Here is a 24,102-nt window from a genome sequence, read left to right as displayed (position 1 = left end):
CTTGTGTAACAATCTTTGCAAAAACAAGAATTATGTGCTAAAAATCACTTTCTAATCAAACAGAACAAAATAAATCTAGTCTTAAAAACTAGTTGCAATGGGGCGAGTGTATCAGGGCCTAAATCTCCAAGAAATGTTCACAGCACTAATATTCGGAATGTTAACAAGAAAACGGTTGCAATTCCCTCACTTCCACATGGTGAAAAAAAATCCACTTTGGTTACATGTACAAACTGTATATATGTCTGCATTGCTTTCCAGAAGAGTTGTAATAATAGCACCACCGAAGCTGAGATACAGAATACTGACTACATGTATATAAATATATAAGCATTATAGAAGCATAACTGAATGAATAACTAGAACACTCAAAATAACTATAAAAGAGACTTTAACCATGGCTTGTTAAAAGCATTGAGGGGCAAACATTACAAAACTACTCTATCTTAAGTAGAACACATTGCAAAACTCACATACCTAGTCTGAAGATTAACTATGACCATACAGTCAAAAAACCAATATATAAAATATGTAAAAATAGAATAAATATGCCAATTTTTGCTTTGGAGTTATTAAAGCGTGGTATTTCGCATAAGAACCATAATTCCCATTTGTGTGTTTCCTCCTACAATTACTTCTCTGCCATTTTTACAGCACCTTGAACACAAAAAACAAGGGAAGCAATGTATGCTTTTTTGACATACATATCTCTAAGCAGAGCTCCGTCTCTTCTTTGTTATTTTAGCTAATGGAGAAGAATTTTTACTCACTCCAAAAGCATGCATGTTAATAAAAGAGATGGAATGGGTTCCTGGCGACGTTTTTAAAGAACACAGCATGCGAAACAAGTAGAAATTGGCTTACGGTCTCTTTAAATAGTTATACAGAGTTGGAAAGTGAGGGAATATTGGGATCTGGCTTCTGCTCGGGCGAACAGAACAGGAAGAGTCGACTTCGGAGGGTTTTATAGGCAAACCTGAAATACATCATATGTCCCATTGCAACAAAGGAAACTGATATGATCACGAGAAGGCCGAAGGCCTCTGGATTTGGTGCAAGGATGACCATGATGAAGTGCAGGAGATCAAGTAGATAGTTCATTGAGTTCTGGACACCATTGATGACTCCTCTCTCGGACTCAATCACATTCTCTTGGATCAGTTGGGTCACGGTCAAGTCAAAGGACCAAAGACCTGAAAGCAATTTACCAGAAACAATTAAAACATATATTGTGACATTAAAAGAGCACCAGCACACAATTATCACAAACATGACTTGTTGTTATTTGGTCTCAAAGGTTGGCTTTATAACTTTCAGGTGATAAAAGATATGGATATGGATATCACTTTCCTCTTCTTGAAGATAATGGAAAATAAGGACTAAATACAACCCGTTTCCTGTTGGTTGCTCATTTACTTACCAATTCTAGCAGCAATGACACCGGCGAAGAGAAGACTGACAGACATGTAGGACTCCACTTGGGGGGCTTCCTCAAAAACAGTGGCATTTGTCTGAATCTGTGGTTCAATTGTAGGAACAAAAGTAGGATTCTCACGCAGCGAGCCGCTGTCTCCAAACAGATGTTTTAAGACCTCTTCGAAGGGCGAGACGCTGAGATCGAAAGGGCTGCCAGGAGCAAAGACGGATGCCACGCAGAGCACGAGGCAAGACAGTTGGACGACTCCAGCGATGAAGCCGGTTCTGATCAGGCCGCACTTCTTTCTGATCCAGGTGAAGCCCACCGTTCCACAGATTCCAGATATAGCCGAGGCTCCCATGAGGAGACTGAGCACAGAGCCGTTCAGGCCCTGAGTGTACGCGTAGCCCGTGGTGATGCAGTCAAAGCCCAGAACGGTCATGTAGAGGAAAGCCAGAGACATGCCGGCAAAGAAGATGGACTGATTGTAGTAGGCTACCCAGCCATCCTTAAAGGTACGGATGGGCTCAGTCATTTGGTAGCAGCAACTGGGTTTCTTCTTCACCTCAACGGTTTCATTCATCAGCTGGGAGCCTTCAACTGGACTTTCAGTATTTCCAATCTCTGCAACAGTGAATAGGAAAACCACAAAAGTAAATTTCAGTAAAGATTCATAAATATACCATTTAGAAAATACACAATGAAAGGCACTTTCAACAAATAGGGTACAAAATAGGATTTGAAACTAAATAAAAAAGCAAATGATCAGTGAAAAGTGCTTAATCTTCAAAAAATAAGAAAAAACAAAGTGAAAAAGTTTCATAAATTTCATAATATGCCTTATATGCAGGTTTATAGTGAGTAAAAAAACAAGTGCAGTTAACACTATAGTTTGAGTAACTTATTGATCAAATGAAATGTTTACTTCCTGGATGTCACAATTTTAAGGAATGTTAAATTTTTGTAATGGGAAAAATCCATAGGTAACAGGGTTCTGCACAAAGTTTGGGAGGTTAAAAATCACTTTTGCAGTTTTAAGGCGGATTAATATTGCATTCTTCTCATGTTAATCTTATGTTAGATAGTAGTCTGTATCTAAAAGTGCTCACTACAAAAAACATGATTTTGTTTGTAATGCTTAAAAAAATAAAAAGTATTGGGACTCTATGACTCTATTAGTGAAAAGTGGCAGAGGAGTTTGGGTGGTATTACAAACCTTTTTGTATGTTGAGATGCTTCAGCTCCTGGTCATCAGTGTTCTTCTGTCCTGATTTTAAGGCAAGTGCTGGAGTCTTCTGATAAACTTTCCAAAGCAGGAAGTACTCCAAGCACATGGAGAACAGGTTCCAGCCCGAGATAAAACCACAGCCGATGAAATGGGAACCAAATGACATGATCTGGCCCACAAGCATTGGAGCCAGAATGTTGGTTAACTGGTCAATTATTCTTACAGTTGCGTTCATATCTGACAAAATAGAAATATAGAAAACAAAAGAGAGAATAACTGTTAAAATCTGTGATATATTCTCTATATCCTGAAAACTGTTGTGCTGCTTAATATATATTATATACATTTGCTAAATATATACATATATATTTTTTAATGTTTATTTCGTTTTTTCCACAGTAATGAGAAAGCTATGTGTTAGCTATGCTTTCATGGATTTCAGGGAGGTTACTGGGTTCACTGGGTACATTGATGGGTTTATAATGAGAGTCATATGAAATGACAGCTGATGCAAGTACTCTATGAAGATAAGACGATTGATGGAGAAAGAGCAGTAATGCATTTTATGAGTTTCCTCGACTAAGTGAAATGATTATTATAGACAGTATAGTGGTCGAAAAAAAAAGTATTTGGACACTTAAGCCACATTCCGTTAAATAAAATAAAAAAATACAAATCCTAAATAATTTACTAAATTAAAAATTATTTGTTTGTTACACTAGTTATTCAATTTAACAACATCAGTCAAAAAATAAAGACAAAATGATATGGACACTTTTTTATTGTTAAACTTAGTGGATGTGATGAACTACAACTGTGTTTACTCTGAAATATATGAAATTCATATATTTTTTAGCTTGGCTTAGTGTCTAAAAGTGTCCAAATACTTTTTTGGGGCCACTGTAATAAAGTTGAAGAAGGTGAAACATTAAAAGTCCTGACCTGCCAGATTGCTCCGATCATCTCCAGCTACAACCACAACCCAGTCCCTCTGGATGGTGATGGACATAGCTGTGCTGGCTAGGTTAGCGATGTTAGCAATGCTGATGACCATAATGTAGCATGATGTCTGCAATGACAAAAAACATGTCATTAAAAAATACGTCACTGTGTCCAATATATTGTTAATTGTTTTAGTACACTGCCACAAAAAGCTTAAACTCAATTTTCAGGAACAGTCCAGAACAAAAAACGGTTCATTGAACAAGCCACATTTTGTCTGCTATATGGGTTCTCGACCTCAGTGACACCGGGACAAACAGCAGGTTTTGTTTGTTATTGTATATGTTAAGCTTTCCAGTCTTTTAACAGACTCAAAGGACTAATATTGAGCAAGCAACATGCTTTCTACTCATGTGACATCCCTGGATTCTGCTGACAGCATGTCATCGTTTTGTTTCCAAGGTGTCGTGTTTCACTTACATGAACTTAAGTTGAGGCCATGCAAAATAAAGAGCATGGCCTCATACTCTTTTTAGACAACATTATCTTCTATATAGGTTAGAAATTGATAAGGAGCTTGAAATTACTCTGATTATTCTCTTATTTTTTGCCAACTATGAAAAATAAACTTTTTTCACACATTCTAAACAGCAAGTCATAGTGAAACAATATGCATAAAAATGGAGTAAAAAAACGAAACTGGAGGCCAAAGAACTGCAACAAGAATGTTCTGCTCATGGAAATGACGACTTTCTTTATTGTGTATAGTATAAATATGGGTTAGTTCTTTGTGCTTTCGAAGAACTATTTACTCAGCGAATACTGATAAATAAATAGTGTCAGAATTTTGCTAGGAATCAAACTCACCAGCAACCATCCGTCATACATGTTAGAAAGCTGTTCTTTATACTGGAAAACGACCATCAGAAGGATACCGCAGAGAATGACAGCACTGTTCTGGACAACCAAAGATGTCTGCGCCACTGAATATTAAGAAAGAAATCCAGACTCAGTTGCATTCAGTAAAAATGTTGGAATAACTGGCATAATTAATGAGTAATTAATGTGTCATGTTTCACAATAATCCTGCATGCTCCGTGGTTTGGGCTTCGCCATGTTTACCTTTCAGTCTGGGGTTTTTGTCCACCCAGTCACCAATAATAGCGCCCAGTAAGAGGACGGACCCCGCAACCACCAGTCCATACACGGCTGTCAAGAGTAAACTATTGCCATACAGCTCCACCAAAAACACAGCCACAGCAAAATTCCACATCCGATCCCCCTGTAACATAATAACACAATGATCATCAGTCAACGTAATTTTGTGATTGAAATAAGGAATCATGCAAAAAAATTAGTTGTCACTGTCAGTAGTATTTTGCAGCTTTATATGTTAGCTGATATGGATCAACACATTTATATAAGACAACATATTAATAAAATAATGAATATAATACTGAAATAATGAATATAATGTTTTGGAGTAAAATTAATGATCTTCAAACTGTCACTCTGCTGTCATGGTAGATATTATCTCTTAGTAATATCAAAACCAATTGTTTTTGTTATTTAAAGTTCACATAAACATTGAAATAACAAACTTTTTATGAAAAAAGGTAACGCTGAATTTCCCTGAATGTAAGACAAACAAATGTAAGACAGCCTTCAGTAATCTAAAATATTCATAAATAATCAATAAAATGTAATAAAATGTTTATAATAAAAAATATTTTTGTTGTGACTGATACATTAAAAGAAGAACGAGAGCTGTCAACCAAAGATAATGCAAAAAATCTCTCACCCATGTTGACAGAGCATGTCCGAGGTAAATGAGGAATTTTGCAGACGTGAAGAATTCGCGGACTCTTTCTGAAGAGACAGAGAAAATGTAGAAAGTGCAGAAGTGCGATGAGAATAATTCAAGTGCAAGGTTATTTATTATTTTGGTCAAGCCAAAGGCGCTTAATTTATCACAGATTCCTACCGCCAAACAAATCAGTAGCACTTACCACAGCAAGGTTTCTTAGATGCAGCGGTGTCCATTGTGTGTTATATATCGATTGTATTTGTTCGGTTTTGTCAAGCTTTAGATTCTTTTGTAAGGGTTCGGGTTAAACGGGCAAAGTAAATCCTCGATGCAAATATTTCCTGCGCAAAACACGAATATTTCCCTTCTCTCCTCTCCTAACTTAGCCAACACTGTAGCTGAAGTTGGAGAGAAATAACCTTTCTAGAACAACTAAATGTGCAAAAACATATAACTCCCGAAAGGGCCAGAGCCGCGCTCACGGATGCAGCCGAGCTCCGTGTTTATCTCACAGACACGGACAGTCTAACAGACAGCTGATATACTGCGAAAATAGACTCCGCCCCTTTTGCGCTCAACAAAGACAGAACCAGTTTCCGTGACACAGCAACATATTTAATAACACAAGCTCATCTGAAAAGATCAATGTCATGATTTTGATTCACTAGATGAATCTGCAAAATAAATAGGTATTTTAAAATAGCCTCGTTGCGGCAATCAACAAGTCTAAAAATGTTATTGTAGGGGGAGACCGGGGGCTAGTTTGTTGTCACAAATGTTTGTTTCTCCATATGCGCCAAAATGATTACAAACACCAAGTTTAAACCCCTTATAAATTAAAATGGTTTTGAATTCTTTCCTCCAAAGGTAAAATTCAACATTCTTATATTTAACATATGAAGTAGGCAAAGGGTCAACAATATAGATGGCATTGGGGCATGTTGTCACAAAATGTTTTTAATGAGAATTAATGGTGGAAATTCTTAATTTAGGCAAGTTACTTGCAGTCAAGTGTTTAAAGAGATAGTTCACCCCAACATATAAATTCTGTCATCATTTACTCAACCTCAAGAAAATATTTTGAAGAATATCGGTCACCAGACAGTTGACAGCACCCATTGATTTTCATATTTGGAAAAAAATACTATGGAAGTCAATGGGTACCATCAACTGTTTGGTTACTAATATTCTTCAAAAAATATCTTCTTTTGTGTTCAACAGAAGAAAGAAACTCATACATGTTTGGGAAAACATAAGGGTGAGGAAATGATGACAGAATTTTCATTTTTGGGTGAACTATCCCTTTAAGGTCTAAACTTTTTTGTACACAGCATCCTACTGCCAAACAAATCAGTAAAGCACTTACCACAGCAAGGTTTCTTAGATGCACCAATGTCCATTAAATTGGTATTGCCCATTAAAAAACCCATATCAGTATCAACAATCTCTTTAGGCTATGTCACCGTGACAGTTTGATGGGTGACCTGTTGAATTTGAGGTCTTAAAGGGTGCATGGTACTGTAAAACTCTGTCAAATGGGTAATTCTACAACACAGGCCTTGATGAACATTACTGATTCATGGAAATCTAGAAACTATTGCCAATTAGTAGGGTTTTCAACTTTCCATACAATCAGTGTCCACTTTGTCTTATATACCGAATATCAATCTAGATAGATTTATTTTTACAATCAGTACTGGAACATTTTTCTTTCTCACTGTTCTTGGTTGCACTTTGGATTACTGACAGCTATTTCCCAACAGTTTGGCAGTATATGCCTCTTCCCAATAGTATCCAGATTTATTCTATTCAGGTCAGTAACACACAGCAGCTTCAGCACAGAAACAAAAATAATGTGAAATGTTACAAGGAAAGTTTTGTTTTCTGCTTTCAGTTTGAAGGAAAGTTATTCCACACTCACTTCTCCAACCCAATTATTGCCTAACCATGAGAGGCACTAGAGTATTTTATCATTCATAAAGTAATTTCTAGTTTCAGTGGACATGCTTCAATTAAAATTGGCTATACATGTTTTGCTAAAATGGCTATACCATTTTTGGTTTCCCAAAGAACCTTTTGAGTGAACAGTTCTTAAAAAAACATTTATTTACTTAGTGTGAAGAACATTTTAATCTAAAGAACCCCTTTTCACTATAAAGACCTTTTGTTTTGTGCAATGGAAAGGTACTATGGATGTTAAAGGTTCTTCATGGAACCATAGATGCTTTCTTTCTGACGCAGAAGCTCATGGCAAAAGTAATAGCATGTTTTTCTAATCTCGTGAATTTTTTTTTTTTTTTGGACATGATAATGCATAAAAAGTGAAGTAATGCTTTGCTCGGTTTGATTGTTTTTAAATACCGTGATGCAATGATATGTCTAATCACAAAACAAACATAGAGGATTGTGTCGTTATACCTCTTTGTTAGTGGTTTTCGTATTTGTTTGCTGCAGTGTTTGGCAGGAACCTATGCATGACAAAGCAACACCTAACACTGGTTGTGGGCCTGATTAAAAAGTCTGACAATTAGAAACCCATCCCATTCACAGAAGGCTCAAAAGCTGAGTCATGTTGTTGCACACGGAACCATCCACAGAAATCTGAGACATGGAAACAGATTACTCTGGTCAGAGACTTGGTTTTGTGCCCTATCACTCTGTTGGTCTCATAAGACCATATATGTGCTTTACTTGCTGGCTCATATCCTTTACATCTATAACATAGAATGAAAGAATCCGACACTGGTGACTTTCCCACTTGTCAAACTACACATTTTTTAACACACCACAACAATATTCAGGGTCTATTCATGGTCCTTATGGTAAGAACCCCCATAAGGGGATTTTTTTTGACCTGACAAATCAGCTGAGCAACTGTCCCATATTTACTAACCCTGGACATTGGGAATTTTTCAGCTGATAAGCATCCAAACTTTACACAGGTGTCTAGAATCAATATAGGATTGCTGCCATGACCAAGACTGAACCCAAACAAACTAGTGTGTTTGTGATATTAGAGGTGGAAATACACAAGTAAACACTGTTCACGTGATTTAACACGGCTTAAGCCTTTTAAGGGTGACCACACATTTCAACAGAACTATACAGCACACGGGCTAATGCACAATCAACAGGACCACAAACACAAACACTGTAATTCAGTAAATGCAGGCTTTCCGTGTCATGAATGAGGTTAGAAGTTTACGAAACAGGAGAGTGGGATCTAACTGGTATTAAAAATAGGAATGATTACAAAAACCAATAGATCCTATGTTTAGAGCAACAGACAACAGATTAAAATGACTTCCATGTGCTTGCTTGCTTATTATTCATTATTATGCATTATTCATCTGAATAATGAAGTGCATAGTGTGCACTTGCGGTGACTCAAACCTTAAAATAAAGTTTATGTCTGCCAGCCCGACAAAACAATATGGAAATATTTCACTGATGGACAATGATGAATAATAAAAGAAGCTTGGTTTGATTAAAAAGCATAGCTAGAGGCAGTTATAGGGGTCTTAGAGTGACCAGATAAACCGCTTTCTGGGGGCAGTTTCCTGGTTTATGGTGGCCAGTCTCCAACTGGAGTTGTCCCCGGAAATGTCCCCGCTTTATAGCACGTTAACACACTGCAACAAAGCTATGCCACTTTGGTGAAAGTACACCTCAATATTAATAAAAAAAATTGATAAAGTCAACAATTATACTTTCAGCAATTACTCTTGCAGAAAGCACATGATTTGTTCTCAAAATGAGCCTAAATGCAAAATAATAAGCCCAGTTAGGGATAGTAAAGATCTACTTTCATAAACACAAACATAAAATAACATCTAAAAAAAAAAGGGTTGTAATTACTGTACACAGCATATTCACAGTTTGTGAATATACATTTAGAAAATGTCAAAATATTTGTTAATTACAGTTTTATTAATTTCATATTTATTTTTCCAAATTTGTTTTTGTAAAGTCATCATTTTGTTATAATTTTGTATTGATCTGTTTGCAATGGTCACTATTTACTATGTTTAGTGTGATTTTTGACTAATTAAAATCGATTAGGGTCAGTTTGACCTGCAAACAACATAATATAGTTATTAATTATAAAAGTATAAGAAACCCACAACAAAGAAAAAATAAAAACATCCAAAACTATATTGTACCCATTTTTTGATTCATAGATAATAATCAAGTGAGATTTCAATGATATTTGAACCACTAAACTAGGAAATGTCCCTGGATTACATTTCAGAAATCTGGTTACCTAGTCTTTTTCACAAAGTCTCAATTACACGTGATCATTTCAGGGATGTGCATTTTAAATGTATTACAAAACCTTTTGTCATCATAAGCATTCTGCATTTAGGATTGTGGTTGTTGGCTATTTAAAAATCAAAAGGCTCCATTGTACCCTAAATACTGCCTGGATTCAACACATTTTTACAATAAGACAGTAAGCTTTAGTCAGCTTTGACTAAACTTTTCCCCCCTCAATGTTAAAATGCAAACAATGTGCTTTGACATGTTTTGAGCAAAGCTCTCGTTACAGGACAACAACATTTTTTGGATAATTGGACGTTGCATAAGAGTTATGATATAATGTTCATTTTCTTTACCTGTATGGTACAGCAGGATATCAGATAATATCAGTTCTAGGTTCTGGTGATGAAAAACTCGTAATAGTGGATCATTGCCCTGGGTGTGAAATATTACAAAATCTATTTGGATGCATAAACTTGACTTATGGTCAATTAGGGATGTGTTAAAAAACCTTTTGTCATCACAAGCAATGACCTCATAGATCAGGATTCTGGATTTAGGATTTTGGCTGTTGACTCTTTAGTTTTGTGGGAGAAAAAAATCAAGAGGCTCCATTGTTTTTAGAGTAAGACAGTAAAAGCCGGTCAGCTTTGACTTTAAAATGCAATCAATGTGTTTTGACATGTCTTGAGCAAAGCTCTTCAGCTACATTTTTAAATATTTTAGAAATATGATGTTTTGTACACCAAGAGTTATGGTATCATGATACTTTTTTGTTCTCCTTCAAGTATGGTGGGATATGTTTCAGTATCAGATCATATCTGTTTGAGACAGGTATCAGCTGCTTTGGTTGCTCTGATAGTGGGTCACTGCCCTAGATGTTGAAATGTTGTAAAATGCAGGGTTTGGAAGTATTGGACCAATCTGAGCTGTTATTCTTGAAAACTTACCCTTACGAAAACAAGCCATGATAAAAAAAAAAAAAAAAAAAAAAAGGTTATTGCAGTTAAACCAAGGTAACCACAAATGAACCATGATTTTGCAACACTAACCATATAAAACATGATATTTGTACTTTGTAGTAGCCTAATTATACAAATGATAATCAATTCGCCAAAAAAAACAACAACATGGTTTTACATTCTATCTCGACACATTATATCAGTTATGAAAAACTACCTGCTTAACGCATAGCTGCCAACTCTCACGCATTGGCCGTGAGACACCCGCATTTGATTGGTTTCACACGCTCACACGCCACACTCCCGATTTCTCACGCTGAAGTGTCAACCCGGGCGGTCAAATGCCTGGAAGATGAGTTTATCTATATATCTACCTGTTGTGCCACTCGTGGTCGACTAGTTATACCGCAAATTCGTTAAAAATCTCCCGTTATCTAGAGCGAGCGTGCATGCGAGACAGAGATTGTGCTCCAAACCGCGTAGAGCGAGCGAGAGACCTTGCGCGAGCGAGACCCCCCCCCCCCCCCCCCCCGTCAACAAATCTCACTCGTCTCTACCCCCCCCCCCCCCCCCCCCCGTCAACAAATCTCACGCCGAGCAAAACTCAAAAGTTGGCAGGTATGTGCTTAACGTTACTCATCTATCATCCTCATTCATCCGCATTTCTTTGTTCAAATGCTCCAGCCTCTTGCAGCTACTTTCAAACCATTATTTTCATTATCTTTCTTTAAGCAGTTAAATTTAACATAATGGTCTTATTGTGGGGGTTATGATTTCGTAAACACTTACGTGACGCACTTTTAAAGCGCCGTTGTCTGTAACGTTACCCCAGCAGCATACGTCATTCGTATTCGACGAACGAGCTACTTGCATGTGGAAATGTTTCCTTAAATCAGACGAAGCGTTTTGACTTTTCACATAAAATGTCTTCTAAGAACATACAGCGACCGGAACCTGGGACTCAAGAAGAGCTCGCACAAAAAGAGGAGCTAAACAAGAAGGTTTCCTGACGTTATTTGTCAGTTATAAAGTAATTTATGTTTTTATCCACGGTTTACAAACCTTTTTTCCAATAAACCAAACTATTTATTCACAGATAAAAGAGCAAAAGATTTTAGTCGACGAGTTGAGCAATTTGAAGAAAAACAGGGTATGTATAACTTAGACGTATGTATGTTGTCCCATATCATATGGTCATGCTACATTTGAGTAGCAGATGCTGTCACTCAATTATAGATGACAAGTCAAAGTCAAACTGCAGAGTAGGCTACTTATCTCTACATCCTATAGAAGTTCATATTCTTAAAAATATGCTTTTAACTGTAATTTATATGGTTAATATTTTTAATTGTTTTCACTTTTCGTTTCTGGTCCGTAATGCTTAGCAATTTTTAATTTTCCTATTGAAAAAATTAACAAAAGGAGTATATATATGAAAGGAGTACAAATTATTTGTTGTATACTCTCTCTCTCTCTCTCTCTATATATATATATATACACGCAATCTATTGATATTTTCCAACACATTTGGGATCAAATATTACAATCCCATGTCCTTCTTCAAAAGACTGCTTTTATCTTGCATGAACTAACATGTAAACAATATTAACATTTGCCTCAAAGTCAGTGGTCTTCTCATTGCATACATTTAAATGAAGAGGATTTAGAATTACCCATATTCTTAGGATTATATATGCAGATTTTGCTAGAATATCATTATGTTCTGGTAATCATAACCTTATTCTTATAGAGAGTGTACACACAGCAACCCAACAGCAACATATTCTTTCTGGCAGACAAAGGAGAGAGTCTTAGCTCATGTAAAAGTAAGTTTCATAAATAATTAATAAAATCATAAATACCAATCGTTTTGAGTTCTTTCTAATACTGTCATCTTGCCTTTTACAGAGGATCTTGATAACATGAGGAAAGAATATCAAGATATTTAGTTCGGTGGCACCATGTGTGGGATCTGCTGTGTGGTCAGTTTGACCACACCGCATGATGCACTAGAGGAGTGTGTGTATGAAAATCTCAAATACAGAGGGCCCAACTGTAGCCGGGACATTACAATAACAATCTCAGACTGCAGTCTCCTTTTCTCTGCACATGTGCTTCATATGAGGGGTTGCTTGACACCTCAGCCTCTTCAAGATGACAACGGGAACATGCTTCTCTGGAATGGAGAGGTATTTGGTGGTCTGAGAGTAGAGCAGGAAGATAATGACACCAAAGTTGTTCTCCATCACCTGTCAATGGCGCAGAGCGCCTCAGATGTGATATTTTTATTGTCACAACTCAAAGGACCCTGGGCCTTTATCTATTACCAAAAAGCAGAGCACTGTATCTGGTTCGGGAGGGACTTTTTTGGAAGAAGAAGTCTGCTTTGGAAATTTGATCCTGAAAGAGCATCTTTCACACTCGCATCTGTTGCTTCCCAGCCAGCAGATGAAACTCAATCTCAGTGGCAGGAAGTACCACCTAGTGGAGTTTACAGGTTTGACCTAACGGATTCTTCATCCCTAGGGACATTTGTTTTTGATCTTTATCCATGGGTTTTCCACAATGGCAATGAGCCAAATGAAAGCTCGGAATTTAAATGTGAAAGTCTACCTAGATCTGTCTCTATAAACACAAATAGTTCTGGACTTTACCTGTCCTGCCCTGTCTGTCCAATGAATGCATCAATTTCATCACTTACAACTGAACAAGATCAGAATGCCTCTCAAACCTCTGTTGCAAGTCTGAAAGAATTACTAACAAACACTCAAAAGAAAGCGATGGTTAGCATGCTCATTGATGTTCTAAGCGAGGCTGTCCGTAAGAGAGTTTGTTACCTACCTGCTCAATATGAATTGGCGGTTCCTTTAAATTATACAAAAGCTGGTATTGCCATTCTTTTCTCTGGGGGAATTGATTCAATGATATTAGCTGCCCTTGCTGATAGGCATATTCCTGCAGACAAACCCATTGACCTACTCAATGTTGCTTTCAAAATCCAAGAGGCAAAAGTGCCTCCCAAGTCTTTGAAGAAAGGGAAAAATAAGAAGAAAGACTGTGATGCTGATAAAACTCAATCGGATCAGCAGAGCTTTAACTGCTTTGATGTGCCAGACAGAATAACTGGAAGAGATGGTGTGCAAGAACTAAAAAATCTCAGTCCAAACCGCCAGTGGAACTTTATCGAAATTAATGTAACTCAAGAGGAGCTTCAAGAAATGCGACAGAAACGCATCCGTCATTTGGTTCACCCTTTAGACACTGTTCTGGATGATAGCCTTGGATGTGCCGTCTGGTTTGCTGCCAGAGGAACTGGCATCATAAATGAGGGTGTTGAAGAAGAGCTTTATAGTTCAGAGGCAAAGGTTACTTTGTTTTTCTGTTAACTTTCTGTTTATGTCTATATGAAATACTTTAATTATTTTAGACTTTAATTATGTCTATATGAAAATTTATGTCATTGTAAAGACTTAAAGTCACGCTGCATGAAATTTGATTTTCCTCTTAAAGGTGATTTTGACTGGCATCGGAGCAGATGAACAGCTGGCGGGATACTCCAGACACAGAGTGCGGTATAAGAGCTCTGGACTGGAAGGACTCGTCAAAGAGCTGGCTATGGAGCTGGGACGAATATCCTCGAGAAATCTGGGAAGGGATGACCGAATCATTGGGGACCATGGAAAAGAGGCCAGGCAAGAGTGACACTTTGCAGCTCAAGAAATATCAAAGATTAAAAAACTCGTTCAACCAAAAATGAAATGCTATAGTATTGCACATAATACATACTGTAAATATTTTTTTTAACTCAGATTTCCATACTTGGACGAAGATGTAGTCAGTTTCCTTAATGGACTACCGGTGGCAGAGAAAGCTGACTTGTCTCTACCCAGAGGAGTTGGAGAAAAGCTGTTATTGAGGCTAGCAGCTGTCGAGTTAGGATTGGCACTCTCTGCTCTCTTACCTAAGAGAGCCATGCAGTTTGGCTCTAGAATTGCCAAGTTAGAGAATAGCCATGAAAAGGCCTCAGATAAGTGCAAAAGGCTGGTCGCCACCTGATTTAATACTCTATTGTCCCTTCTAATTTAACAAGATTGTGACAATAATTCACTCAAAAATGGTACTGATACAGGTTTATTCTGAATGTAGTTTTCATGTTTGATTGTCATTACATTTTTGAACTACATTAAATAAACAGTTGGATTGTGAAGTTGGTCCTTGAAGTATTTGTCACATTCTATGTATGATGCAAGATTCCCCACATCAAATCGACCAGATATCCTGTGCACGTACACAGGCCTCCTAAAATTAAACCAAGCATGATTAATGTCACTAAATGCAAGCAGAAACAATGCCTTATTATTGTCTACAGTCTGCCTTTAAGTGACCTTAATATGAGCCATGACAGAAAGGTCCCTGGTGCGTCCCGCTCTTCAATGGGTGCATTCTGTACAGAGAAGAGTTGCATAAAAAAAAAAAAACCACACACTATAGAATAATTTAATAAATATAGATCAACTCTACCTTCTTCTCATTAAGAAACATGTCCAAAAGAGGAAGAGCGGTTCTTGAAAACAAGTAAAAACAAGGACACTGCAAAATGAGGAAAACGCATTAAAGACATTGCTTGTAAAAATAAAGATAAACAGTACTGAAATGTCTTCCAATGCAAATGAAAACATACTGCATTACGTGAACTTGTTTCACTTAAGAGAGGTTTTTCTTTCATACGCTGTACTTTAAGGTCCTCATCCAACTCCAGAATCCCATATTTGGATGTTTCTGAAGATGAAAATGATATAATAATGGATTTAAAAACCAGTGACCATATGTTTACCAAAGTTAAAAACATTATTCCCTGGTTTCACAGACAAGGCTTAAGCCTAGTACCAGACTAAAATGCATGTTTGAGCTGTTTTAACTGAAAGCAACTTGCACTAACATATCTTAAAATATGTCAGTGCCATTGCTTTGTCTCAAGATGCACACCAATAATGTTTTTTTTCTAAGGCATGTTTATAAAAGCTACTTAAATGTCCTAATTAAACTAAGGCCTAATCCTGGCTTTATCTAAGCCCTGTCTGTGAAACTGGGTCATTGTTCTGCTTTTACGCTCACCCTCATCTTTGCATTGGTATGACAGCACTAAATTGCTCTCTTTGTCTTTATTTTGCACTTCAAAGAACCTCTCTGTGAATTTTCTCAGGCTGAAATCCTCTTTGAATAAAGTATCGCTGCAAAATGAAAAATATATTTACGCTTAAACACTGCCTGAAAGACAGTGCCTTATTCAGTCTGAAGCTGGTCATACCCTCCGATTACTAGTAAGTGGTCATCCACAGCACACAACTTTACTGTCAACTGAAGACAGGCAACAGCACCAAGTCTGTCCTGCAGAGACAATTGAAAGGGAGTTAAAAACACAACAACAACATTGAACATCCATAAATTGCTCCATTTCAGTGTACTCACCTCGTTTCTTCTAGTACCATCGTTTATGATTTTAACATTGGGGAATTCTTGAGCCCACTGCTGGAATGCTTCAAAGTAAAGATCATTTGTCTGTTCAATAGATGATACAATTTGTTATTTTGTGCATAATAATCATTCAAGTCAAACACTATTACTTTCAAAGCTCAATATAGTCATATTTTTTTTTAAACTAAGCAGTTATTCTGGACTCACAACCACATAAACTGTGTCCACACTTCCTGTCTTGGTCAGTGCCTGAACCCAGTGTGAGATAAGGGCACATCGACCGACAGGAAGCAGCGGCTTGGCAATGCCGCCCAGATGCTTGAAATTCCCAGTCGTGTCATTCTCGATATCCCTTTGCAGTCTAGTTCCATATCCTGCAGCTAAAATAACAGCTTTCATTGTCAGCTGATCATGAAAGTGAAAACAGCTCTTTTCAGCATGTGATTTTGAATAAGGTCGATGAAATCGCAAAGTTGTACACTTTCTGGGGCTTTCGACAGAAAGAAACATTCCCTGGGTAAAGGTTGCTGTAGCTACTAGTTTCCTCAGTCACTCAGACCCAGACATGCGCAGTGCTGGTCCTCACAACTTTATCAAAGCGGTCCACATATCCGCGAAGGCTACTTAGCTCATAAATATTAAATACGTTACGAGACGCTAAAGGGGTAGTAGGGTAGGGAGGACTCTCTAGATATGTCTGTTCTGTTTTTTTAGTCTATGGTTCTGTATTGTTGCATACTATATTAAATCTGTACATTTTATTCAAGAGTAAAAAAAAAAACGCGAATCGGATCTTTTGAACACTCCGAAACCGGTTCAGTGATTTATTTACGTCATGACGTACTAATGCAATAGACGTAAATATGTGCGCGTAGGCATACAAATGAAACGATGTAACATTCTTATATTACATACATTATATACAATCATATTCATATCATATTCTAATAGATAATACAAGTTATTGGCTCGAGAATGTTTATTCATTTTAAGGCATTTAAAGACGTTTTAAGGGGTGAGATTTTAAAAAATCTGCATTTATAAATAAAATTACTTTAACCAAAAAAATCGAATTAATTTAATCCCTCTATAGTATTAAACCAAATGGATGTCTCTTACTTTGATGTTATTGTGTTAGATAGATGGATTTATATAGGCAATTTATATTGCGCATATCTATATCATAATTTAAATATTTCCTATTATATTTTTGACTACATTTTTTTATTTGTTTTTAGGGTGACTTTGTAACATTCTGTCTTGATCTACAGATGACTGGCGCATTTATAGTAATGTTAATTAATATGCATTGTCCCTGTTAGATAAACTAATAACAATAAAAAAAAAAAAAATACTAAGTAACACCCAATTATTTATGAGCTAATCATGCATGTTGCACTCACCTTGACCTCGAAAGCGTGCAACAGCACCATCTATGGGTTGATCTGAAGAGTTGCAGAAGAACCGTCACTATGCGTCACTGGTTGCTAAGAGCAACACTGTTCAAAATCACACATTTCATCGGACAGCTCAATCTCTCAAGGTGAACCGTAATGGTCTGTATCTGAAATAAACTGATGAAGTTTTGATGGAGAACTCATCCGACCAGAGCAGCGAGAGCGCTGTTCGTGCTGCGTTGACCGCTCAGTCTTTACTGCAGAAATATGACCGCAGGGAACTGCAAGAAGTGCTCAGCCTGACCTCCAGTAACTGGCTGCTCAGTGGTGAAGAGCACAACCAGCCTGTGGATGCTCCTCCCGGCATCATCAGACAGATGAGGAACATCTTAGCTCCCAACATAATCATTCTGGCTCCCTTTGACGCATGTTTGCCCCTGGATTACAAAGTGGTCCACCAGATTGTGAGGGAGCTGACTGTGGGAATATATGGTTTTAAACAAATTCCTGTTATCAATCTGGTACCCAACTATGACCAGAGCTCTACGTGCCAGTTACCACCAGCTTATTACGATACAAAAGTCGGTCAGATACTAATAAACATAGATTATACCATAAAGGCTCTCTGGCACGGGAGTTACATTTCTAGAGAAAAACGCATGCGCTTCTCTGAGTTATGGAGATCCATCATGGCCGTTGATTCAGATGGTGTGCCTCAAACTAAGAAAGATGTGCTTGAAGAGTTCCTCAATGCAGGTGAGATATCAATTATTTCAATTGATTTTATGATTTGTGCTTTTAACTTGATTTAACTTAATAAATTAAATTTGTAAGTTGAAATAGGTGGAAATGTTAACAGGAACTAACAATACTTCTTCAGCATTTATTCATCTTAATGTTAATTTGTTAGTTAATTTTAAACATTTACTAAAACATTTTAAGGTAAAAAGTTGTATTAGTTCATTAATGCTCTGTATGAACATTTGTATTACCTAACAGTGTGAATCAATGAGACCTTATTGTAAAGTGTTACCACAAAAATTTCATGAAATAAAATAAACTTTAACCGAAATAAAATATATAAAACGCTAGTTTAGACAAAGTTGTACTTGATGTAAAATAAGTGCAACTAAAACTCAATAAATAAAATCAATAAAAATTAGGCCTGTATAGACATATAAAAAAAAACACAACAAAATTACTAACAATAAAAGGAAAATATAAAAACAAAATATAATTAAATGTATATGAAATAAGAATAAATATAATATTAAATATTAATACATATATTATTAAATATTTGATCATTATATTTTAATAATTCATTGTTGATAAATAATTATAAAATATTATATAAGACTTCAGATGCAAAAACCTCTAAGTTCATCTGACATTTTTTAGCATTTCTGAGTTTTTTTATGTTTTTAATTTTACTCTTGTCAGTGAACTTTTGTGCAAATAAGGCATTTCAATAACTGACTAATAACCCTTTCATTGCCATTCAAATGAAATTACTGAACCAAAACATAGGAGCCTAATAGCAATGCTAAAGAAAAAGAAAAATGTCAGACGTGTCACGATCCCTGTACTGTCGTGTTTTGTAGGACTTTTATGTTGAAGTGTATTCAACACTTCAGTTCCCCATTGTTTCTGTGTTCACTTCCTGTGTTTGGTTCCTGTTTTTCCCTGCACCTTGTTTGTCACCATAGTTACCCTCATTGGTTCCCATGACATTAATAACCAACACCTGTCCCTCGTCAGCCCCTTGTTAACCAGTCTATTTAAACCTCTGTGCTTCAGTTGTTGTTTTTCGGTTGTTTTTCTTTGTATTCCTGTTGTTCTCCTGCGCTCTCTTTATGGATGTTACCTTTGTTCCTGGATTATTTTGTGTTTATGTTTGTCTATTAAAACTTGTGCTTGCATCTGGATTCCCTCTCTGCCTCGTCCCTGCTTACGTTACAGACGGGCTTAGAGGTTTTTGCATCTGAAATCTTAAAATTTAAAACTATAGTTTATAAAAACTATAATATTTTGATATACAATTTATATACAATATATGTATTGCAGTGATACTAAAATAACACTGATTTATCTTATCAGGTTTCACAGACATCTCAGATGATCCATGTTATCAGGACATTTATAAGGAGAACATTGATGTAGACCCAACCTATGAACCCAACAGTGCAGACGAGGAGAAACTCTTCTCACAATACTCAGAGAACATCCTGATCAAGCTTAGCGCTTACCTGACCTCTGTCCGCCAGCACCAAAATCTCCTTGTGTTTGAGGGGACTCACAGCCTTTCTAATGTGGTCCGACTCACAGAGGACAACATTGATCTGGCCACCTACCAGAGGCTACAGAAAAGACTGTCTGACCACATTACTGTGGTGAGAAAGCACCTTGAGAGGAATGCAGAAGTCTCCAGAGACCTCGCCTACCTGAAACTCATCACGTTCCTGGTGCCCTTGCTGATATCTTTGAGGAAAAAGATGTTGATTCCTAATCTGTCTCAAATGCTCCCACCTTTGTCAGGTTTGCATTTTCTTTTGATAGCTATCACTGCCATGCCTGATAAATATGTGGATGCACTGACATTGGTAAATTAATTTTTTTTTTCATGCTTAAAGACGACAAGTTGAAAACAGAACGAGAGGTTCCTCCACATCTTCTTGGACCAGAATTTGCCTGCAAGCACTTTTCACAAAAGCAAGATCAGTATTTTCACCTTCATGGAGGGATTGAATTTGATGTGGGGACTCCTCCTCTTGATGACATCACTGAGGAAACAAAGGTGAGAGATGAGTCTAGGACAGTGTCCGTTTTAATAAAAATGCAGAGCTTATAGAATCCAATAGAATTAATTTAATTGTTTGTTTGTGAAGTTAATAAATAAAACATAATATTTAATTTCATGTAGAAAATATTAAATATAATAATAATAATTATTGTTATATTTAATTGCCTATGTGCAATTAAATATAATAATATATTAATATTATTAATATTAATATAGTTAAATATATTATTATTCCCTTTTAATATAAATGAATTTCTGGATTGTTAGATGAAATAACCATTTCATTTGATAAGAATCAGACATTGATTTGTATTTTAGGGTTTTAAATATTAGAATTATTGATATTATATATAAATTTTTTTTCTTTTTTTGTGTGTTTAGGTGGCTTTCAGAACTCTGCAGACTCAAGCAGCCAATTACCTTTACGAGTTGCTTCGTCAGGACTCTTATAAAACACAGTTTCCAATTCCACTCAGTGAGATTGAAGGGAAAAGGTCAGCACCCTAACGTCACAAATTCTATCCCTTAAAACTCAACTTTGATCACCAAAATGATATTCAGAGTTTTTTTCCTTGATTTTTTTTGTCTTCATGCCTTAAAATAGCTTGAATGTAGCTCTACAGCCTTGACTCGTTAAGTACCGGTATGCGCGGTTCTATGAATATGCAAATTAGCCCCGCCTCTAGATATTAGATTATCCCTAACAACAACATTCATGTATTAATATTTTCAATTATATAAATACTTTATTTTAAGGTGATGTAATTACATTGTACTTACTCATATAAGTACTGAGTAATATTAATTAACTACATGTACTTACTATAGAGTTACAGTTGGGGTTTGTTACTTGTAATTATACATCATTTTCTGTTATTACTATATTAAGTACATGTAGTAACGTGTCCTACATCACCTTAAAATAAAGTGTTACCAAATACTGTACACGTAGAATGTTGCTTTGCATGGAATCTAACTTACATTTGTGTTTTGCAGCTATAATGTCATCTCCATTGAGTTAGAATCGCTTTATCCCCAACAAAACATGGTTCAGTGGTGGGGGGCTTTAAACGCTTCCATCAAAACCCTCAAAGGGAAGAGACTGCCCTTGACGGACATTGAGCTACACGAGCAGTTCAAGAAAACATTTGGTTACACAAAAGCAATAAAGTGCAAGGTGATAAATGACAATCAATTGGTTTCAGAGAACCTTCATTTACATACTCTGTATTTAAACATCAAAATGTGTTTGTAACGTGGTATCAGAACGTGGCATTTGGGCTGAAATCAGCAGCAGAGAGAGGACTGTGTGCTGCGTTCCACTCACTAAGTCGCAGGAACCCGGCGTCCCACCTGCATGTTCTTGATGAGCAGGGTCTCTCTCTGCTTCACCACGCTTCAGCCAACAACCAATCACACATCGTCCTTCAGCTCGCTGCAGCAGGAGTCAATCTCAACCAGACACGCAGTGAGAGATTCAGCAACACAGGTCAGCACATTATCAGTCTCTATTCATGTGCAGCTGGATTTAAAGGCCTCTAGAAGCTTATAGACATTTCATCATATTCTTACAGTATGTCATTTTTATTGGCAGGAAAACCAGGTGTTGGAGGTCCATTCATAGAAGGAGCTGGTAAGGGTCTTATACTGGAAACTCCTGACAGAAAAAATCTACGACCAATGCAACCAATACTACTACTACTAATGATAATCATTTAGTAAAACATATGAAATATACATTTTATATAAAAATGTATTAAGTGACATTTATAAAGGTCATCATCAGGCAAAACAGATGCAACCAATGATGCCAAACCCGACACAACACATCTAAAAATGCCATCTTTAAAAATAATATTTTTTATTATAATTGTTTTGATTATGAATATATTTTTTATCAATTATTATTGATAAAATATTCATGATAATAATTGAATAATTTATTAATAAAAATGTAATAATACAAATTATTATTAGTATTATTTGTATCAAAGCTCTCATACTAAAAGAGAAATAAATTTAACCAATGGCAACCAATACTAATAATAATATCAAAACGCATGTGACCAATGTTTCTTTATTGTTATTCCCCTTTTAGGGCTCACACCAATACTTATAATATAAATAATAATAATGTATTATTATTATTATGCTTTATTGGTAACACTTTATTTTGATGGTCCCATTTAGACATTCTCTTGACTATAAGTAATGTTTCACCTACTGTACATGTCAAGTACAAGTCATTATAGTATTAGTCGACTGTCTGCTTAATATGTGCTAACTCTTCATTTTGATGGTCCTCCAACAGTATTAGCAACAATATTCTTCGGACTATAAGTAACTTTGCAAGAGCATATCAACTTACTTTACTAACCCAAACTCTAACCCTACCAGTCTACTAATACTCTATTAATACTCTAATAAAAGAGTTAGTTGACATGTAGGTGCAACTTTACTTAAAGGCAACAAAATATTTAAGGGACCATCATAAATTGTAACCACTTTATTTATTAAGTGACAGCTCAAAATCACTCCCAAAAGCTAAAACCTTGCATTATGTGTTTTGATAACTTTTCCCCCCCTCTTTTAGGGCTCACAGCAATGCACCTCGCTGCACAATGTGGCTCCCTTGAATCCTTAAACTGTCTTCTAGCACTGCGAGCAGACTATAAACTTGTGGATAAGAGAGGCTGGATGGCTATTCATTTTGCAGCCTTCTATGGCCAGGTGGCGTGTATTCGAGCACTATGCAGGAAAGACCCTACGTTATTGGAGATGAAGACCCCTGCTGAGTATGTGATACATTTTAGCAATAGATTAACTGTAAAAATATTATATATATTTTAATGTTTACGCACTACTTTTCAAAAGTTTGGGGTCGGTAAGATTATTTTATATTTTTGAAAGAAGTCTCTTTTATACTCACCAGGCTGATTTATTGATCAACAATACAGTATAAACAGTAATATTTTGAAATAATATTACAAATAAAAATAACTGTTTTCTATTTGAATATGTTTAAAAAAAAAAAATGTATTCCTGTGATCAAAGCTGAATTTTCAGCATCATTACTTCAGTCTTCAGTGTCACATGATCCATCAGAAATTATTCTAATATGCTGATTTGCTGCTCAATAAATATTTCTTATTATTATCAATGTTTAAAACAATTGGGCTAATTAATATTTTTTTGTAGAAACGCTTGATACGCTTCTTTTCAGGATTATTTTATGAATAGAAAGTTCAAAAGAACAGCATTTATTTAAAATAGAAATCACTTTTGATCAATTTAATGCATCCTTGCTGAATAAAGGAATTCTTTTCTTTCAATCTCACTGACAACAAACTATTGAGCAGAAGTGTATGCATGTATTTAATAGGGTTTCTTTTTTTAATTATAATAATCAGAAACACCGTTTTTTTTAGAGATGCATGATAATGGGTATTTTACAGGTATGGTAGTTCACCACTCTTATTGTCAGCGACCTCTGGTTCAGTGGAAGCTCTGGACGTCCTGTTGTCCACTGGGGCAAACTGGAGAGAGGAAGACAGCAAGGGCAATAACACTGTCCACCTGGCAGCACTTTACTTTCACACAGATGTCCTTAGACACCTCATTCAGCTGAACTTGGATGGGCTTCCTGTGTGGAAGATTCTTGTCGGTATGATACAGTAGCAGATTTAAAATGTGTCATGAAACGAAAGTTTCTTTTGTCTTTTCTTCCCTATTGTGACGTATATCCGAGTGAAATGGCTTCTCGAACTTTTAGATGAGTAGCAAATAATTTATTTAAATCAGTAAGTAATTA

At 36.2% G+C, this 24,102-nt stretch overlaps 5 protein-coding genes across 5 annotated transcripts in view; 3 read left to right on the top strand and 2 right to left on the bottom strand.

The window, feature by feature from the left end:
• Positions 1-855: 855 nt before the first annotated feature.
• On the bottom strand, positions 856-5,904 carry slc40a1 (solute carrier family 40 member 1). The gene is made up of 8 exons (XM_056237720.1): positions 5,597-5,904; positions 5,389-5,456; positions 4,710-4,869; positions 4,455-4,570; positions 3,588-3,714; positions 2,634-2,882; positions 1,421-2,041; positions 856-1,193 (listed from the first exon to the last, which is right to left on the bottom strand). Exons 1-8 carry the CDS (start codon positions 5,628-5,630, stop codon positions 880-882), a joined length of 1,689 nt encoding a protein of 562 aa, XP_056093695.1. The 5' UTR covers positions 5,631-5,904; the 3' UTR covers positions 856-879.
• A 5,551-nt stretch (positions 5,905-11,455) lies between these two features.
• Positions 11,456-12,664, top strand: LOC130072563 (ASNSD1 upstream open reading frame protein-like). The gene is made up of 4 exons (XM_056237722.1): positions 11,456-11,617; positions 11,713-11,766; positions 12,367-12,442; positions 12,525-12,664. Exons 1-4 carry the CDS (start codon positions 11,540-11,542, stop codon positions 12,563-12,565), a joined length of 249 nt encoding a protein of 82 aa, XP_056093697.1. The 5' UTR covers positions 11,456-11,539; the 3' UTR covers positions 12,566-12,664.
• asnsd1 (asparagine synthetase domain containing 1) lies at positions 12,578-14,823 on the top strand. The gene is made up of 3 exons (XM_056237719.1): positions 12,578-13,981; positions 14,127-14,308; positions 14,426-14,823. Exons 1-3 carry the CDS (start codon positions 12,578-12,580, stop codon positions 14,670-14,672), a joined length of 1,833 nt encoding a protein of 610 aa, XP_056093694.1. The 3' UTR covers positions 14,673-14,823.
• zgc:136439 (uncharacterized protein LOC678627 homolog) lies at positions 14,732-16,602 on the bottom strand. Its single transcript, XM_056237721.1, has 8 exons — positions 16,299-16,602; positions 16,086-16,175; positions 15,925-16,004; positions 15,732-15,847; positions 15,298-15,395; positions 15,138-15,206; positions 15,002-15,060; positions 14,732-14,915 (listed from the first exon to the last, which is right to left on the bottom strand). Exons 1-8 carry the CDS (start codon positions 16,599-16,601, stop codon positions 14,795-14,797), a joined length of 936 nt encoding a protein of 311 aa, XP_056093696.1. The 5' UTR covers position 16,602; the 3' UTR covers positions 14,732-14,794.
• Positions 16,603-17,531: 929 nt separating this feature from the next.
• Positions 17,532-24,102, top strand: part of ankar (ankyrin and armadillo repeat containing) — a 23,034-nt gene continuing 16,463 nt past the window's right edge. The window contains exons 1-9 of the mRNA XM_056237725.1: positions 17,532-18,244; positions 19,589-20,026; positions 20,122-20,285; positions 20,673-20,785; positions 21,288-21,468; positions 21,558-21,780; positions 21,886-21,924; positions 22,885-23,086; positions 23,747-23,955. Coding sequence (XP_056093700.1) covers positions 17,680-18,244; positions 19,589-20,026; positions 20,122-20,285; positions 20,673-20,785; positions 21,288-21,468; positions 21,558-21,780; positions 21,886-21,924; positions 22,885-23,086; positions 23,747-23,955 — 2,134 coding nt within the window. The 5' untranslated portion in view covers positions 17,532-17,679. The remainder of the gene's footprint in view (positions 18,245-19,588; positions 20,027-20,121; positions 20,286-20,672; positions 20,786-21,287; positions 21,469-21,557; positions 21,781-21,885; positions 21,925-22,884; positions 23,087-23,746; positions 23,956-24,102) is intronic.

This window comes from Rhinichthys klamathensis, unplaced genomic scaffold, assembly GCF_029890125.1.
Source record: "Rhinichthys klamathensis goyatoka isolate OS25496 unplaced genomic scaffold, OSU_Roscu_1.1 h1tg000497l_1, whole genome shotgun sequence".
Classification (NCBI taxonomy): Eukaryota; Metazoa; Chordata; class Actinopteri; order Cypriniformes; family Leuciscidae; genus Rhinichthys; species Rhinichthys klamathensis.
The sequence above is the reverse complement of the archived record's forward strand: the minus strand, read 5'-3'. Positions and strand labels throughout refer to the sequence as shown.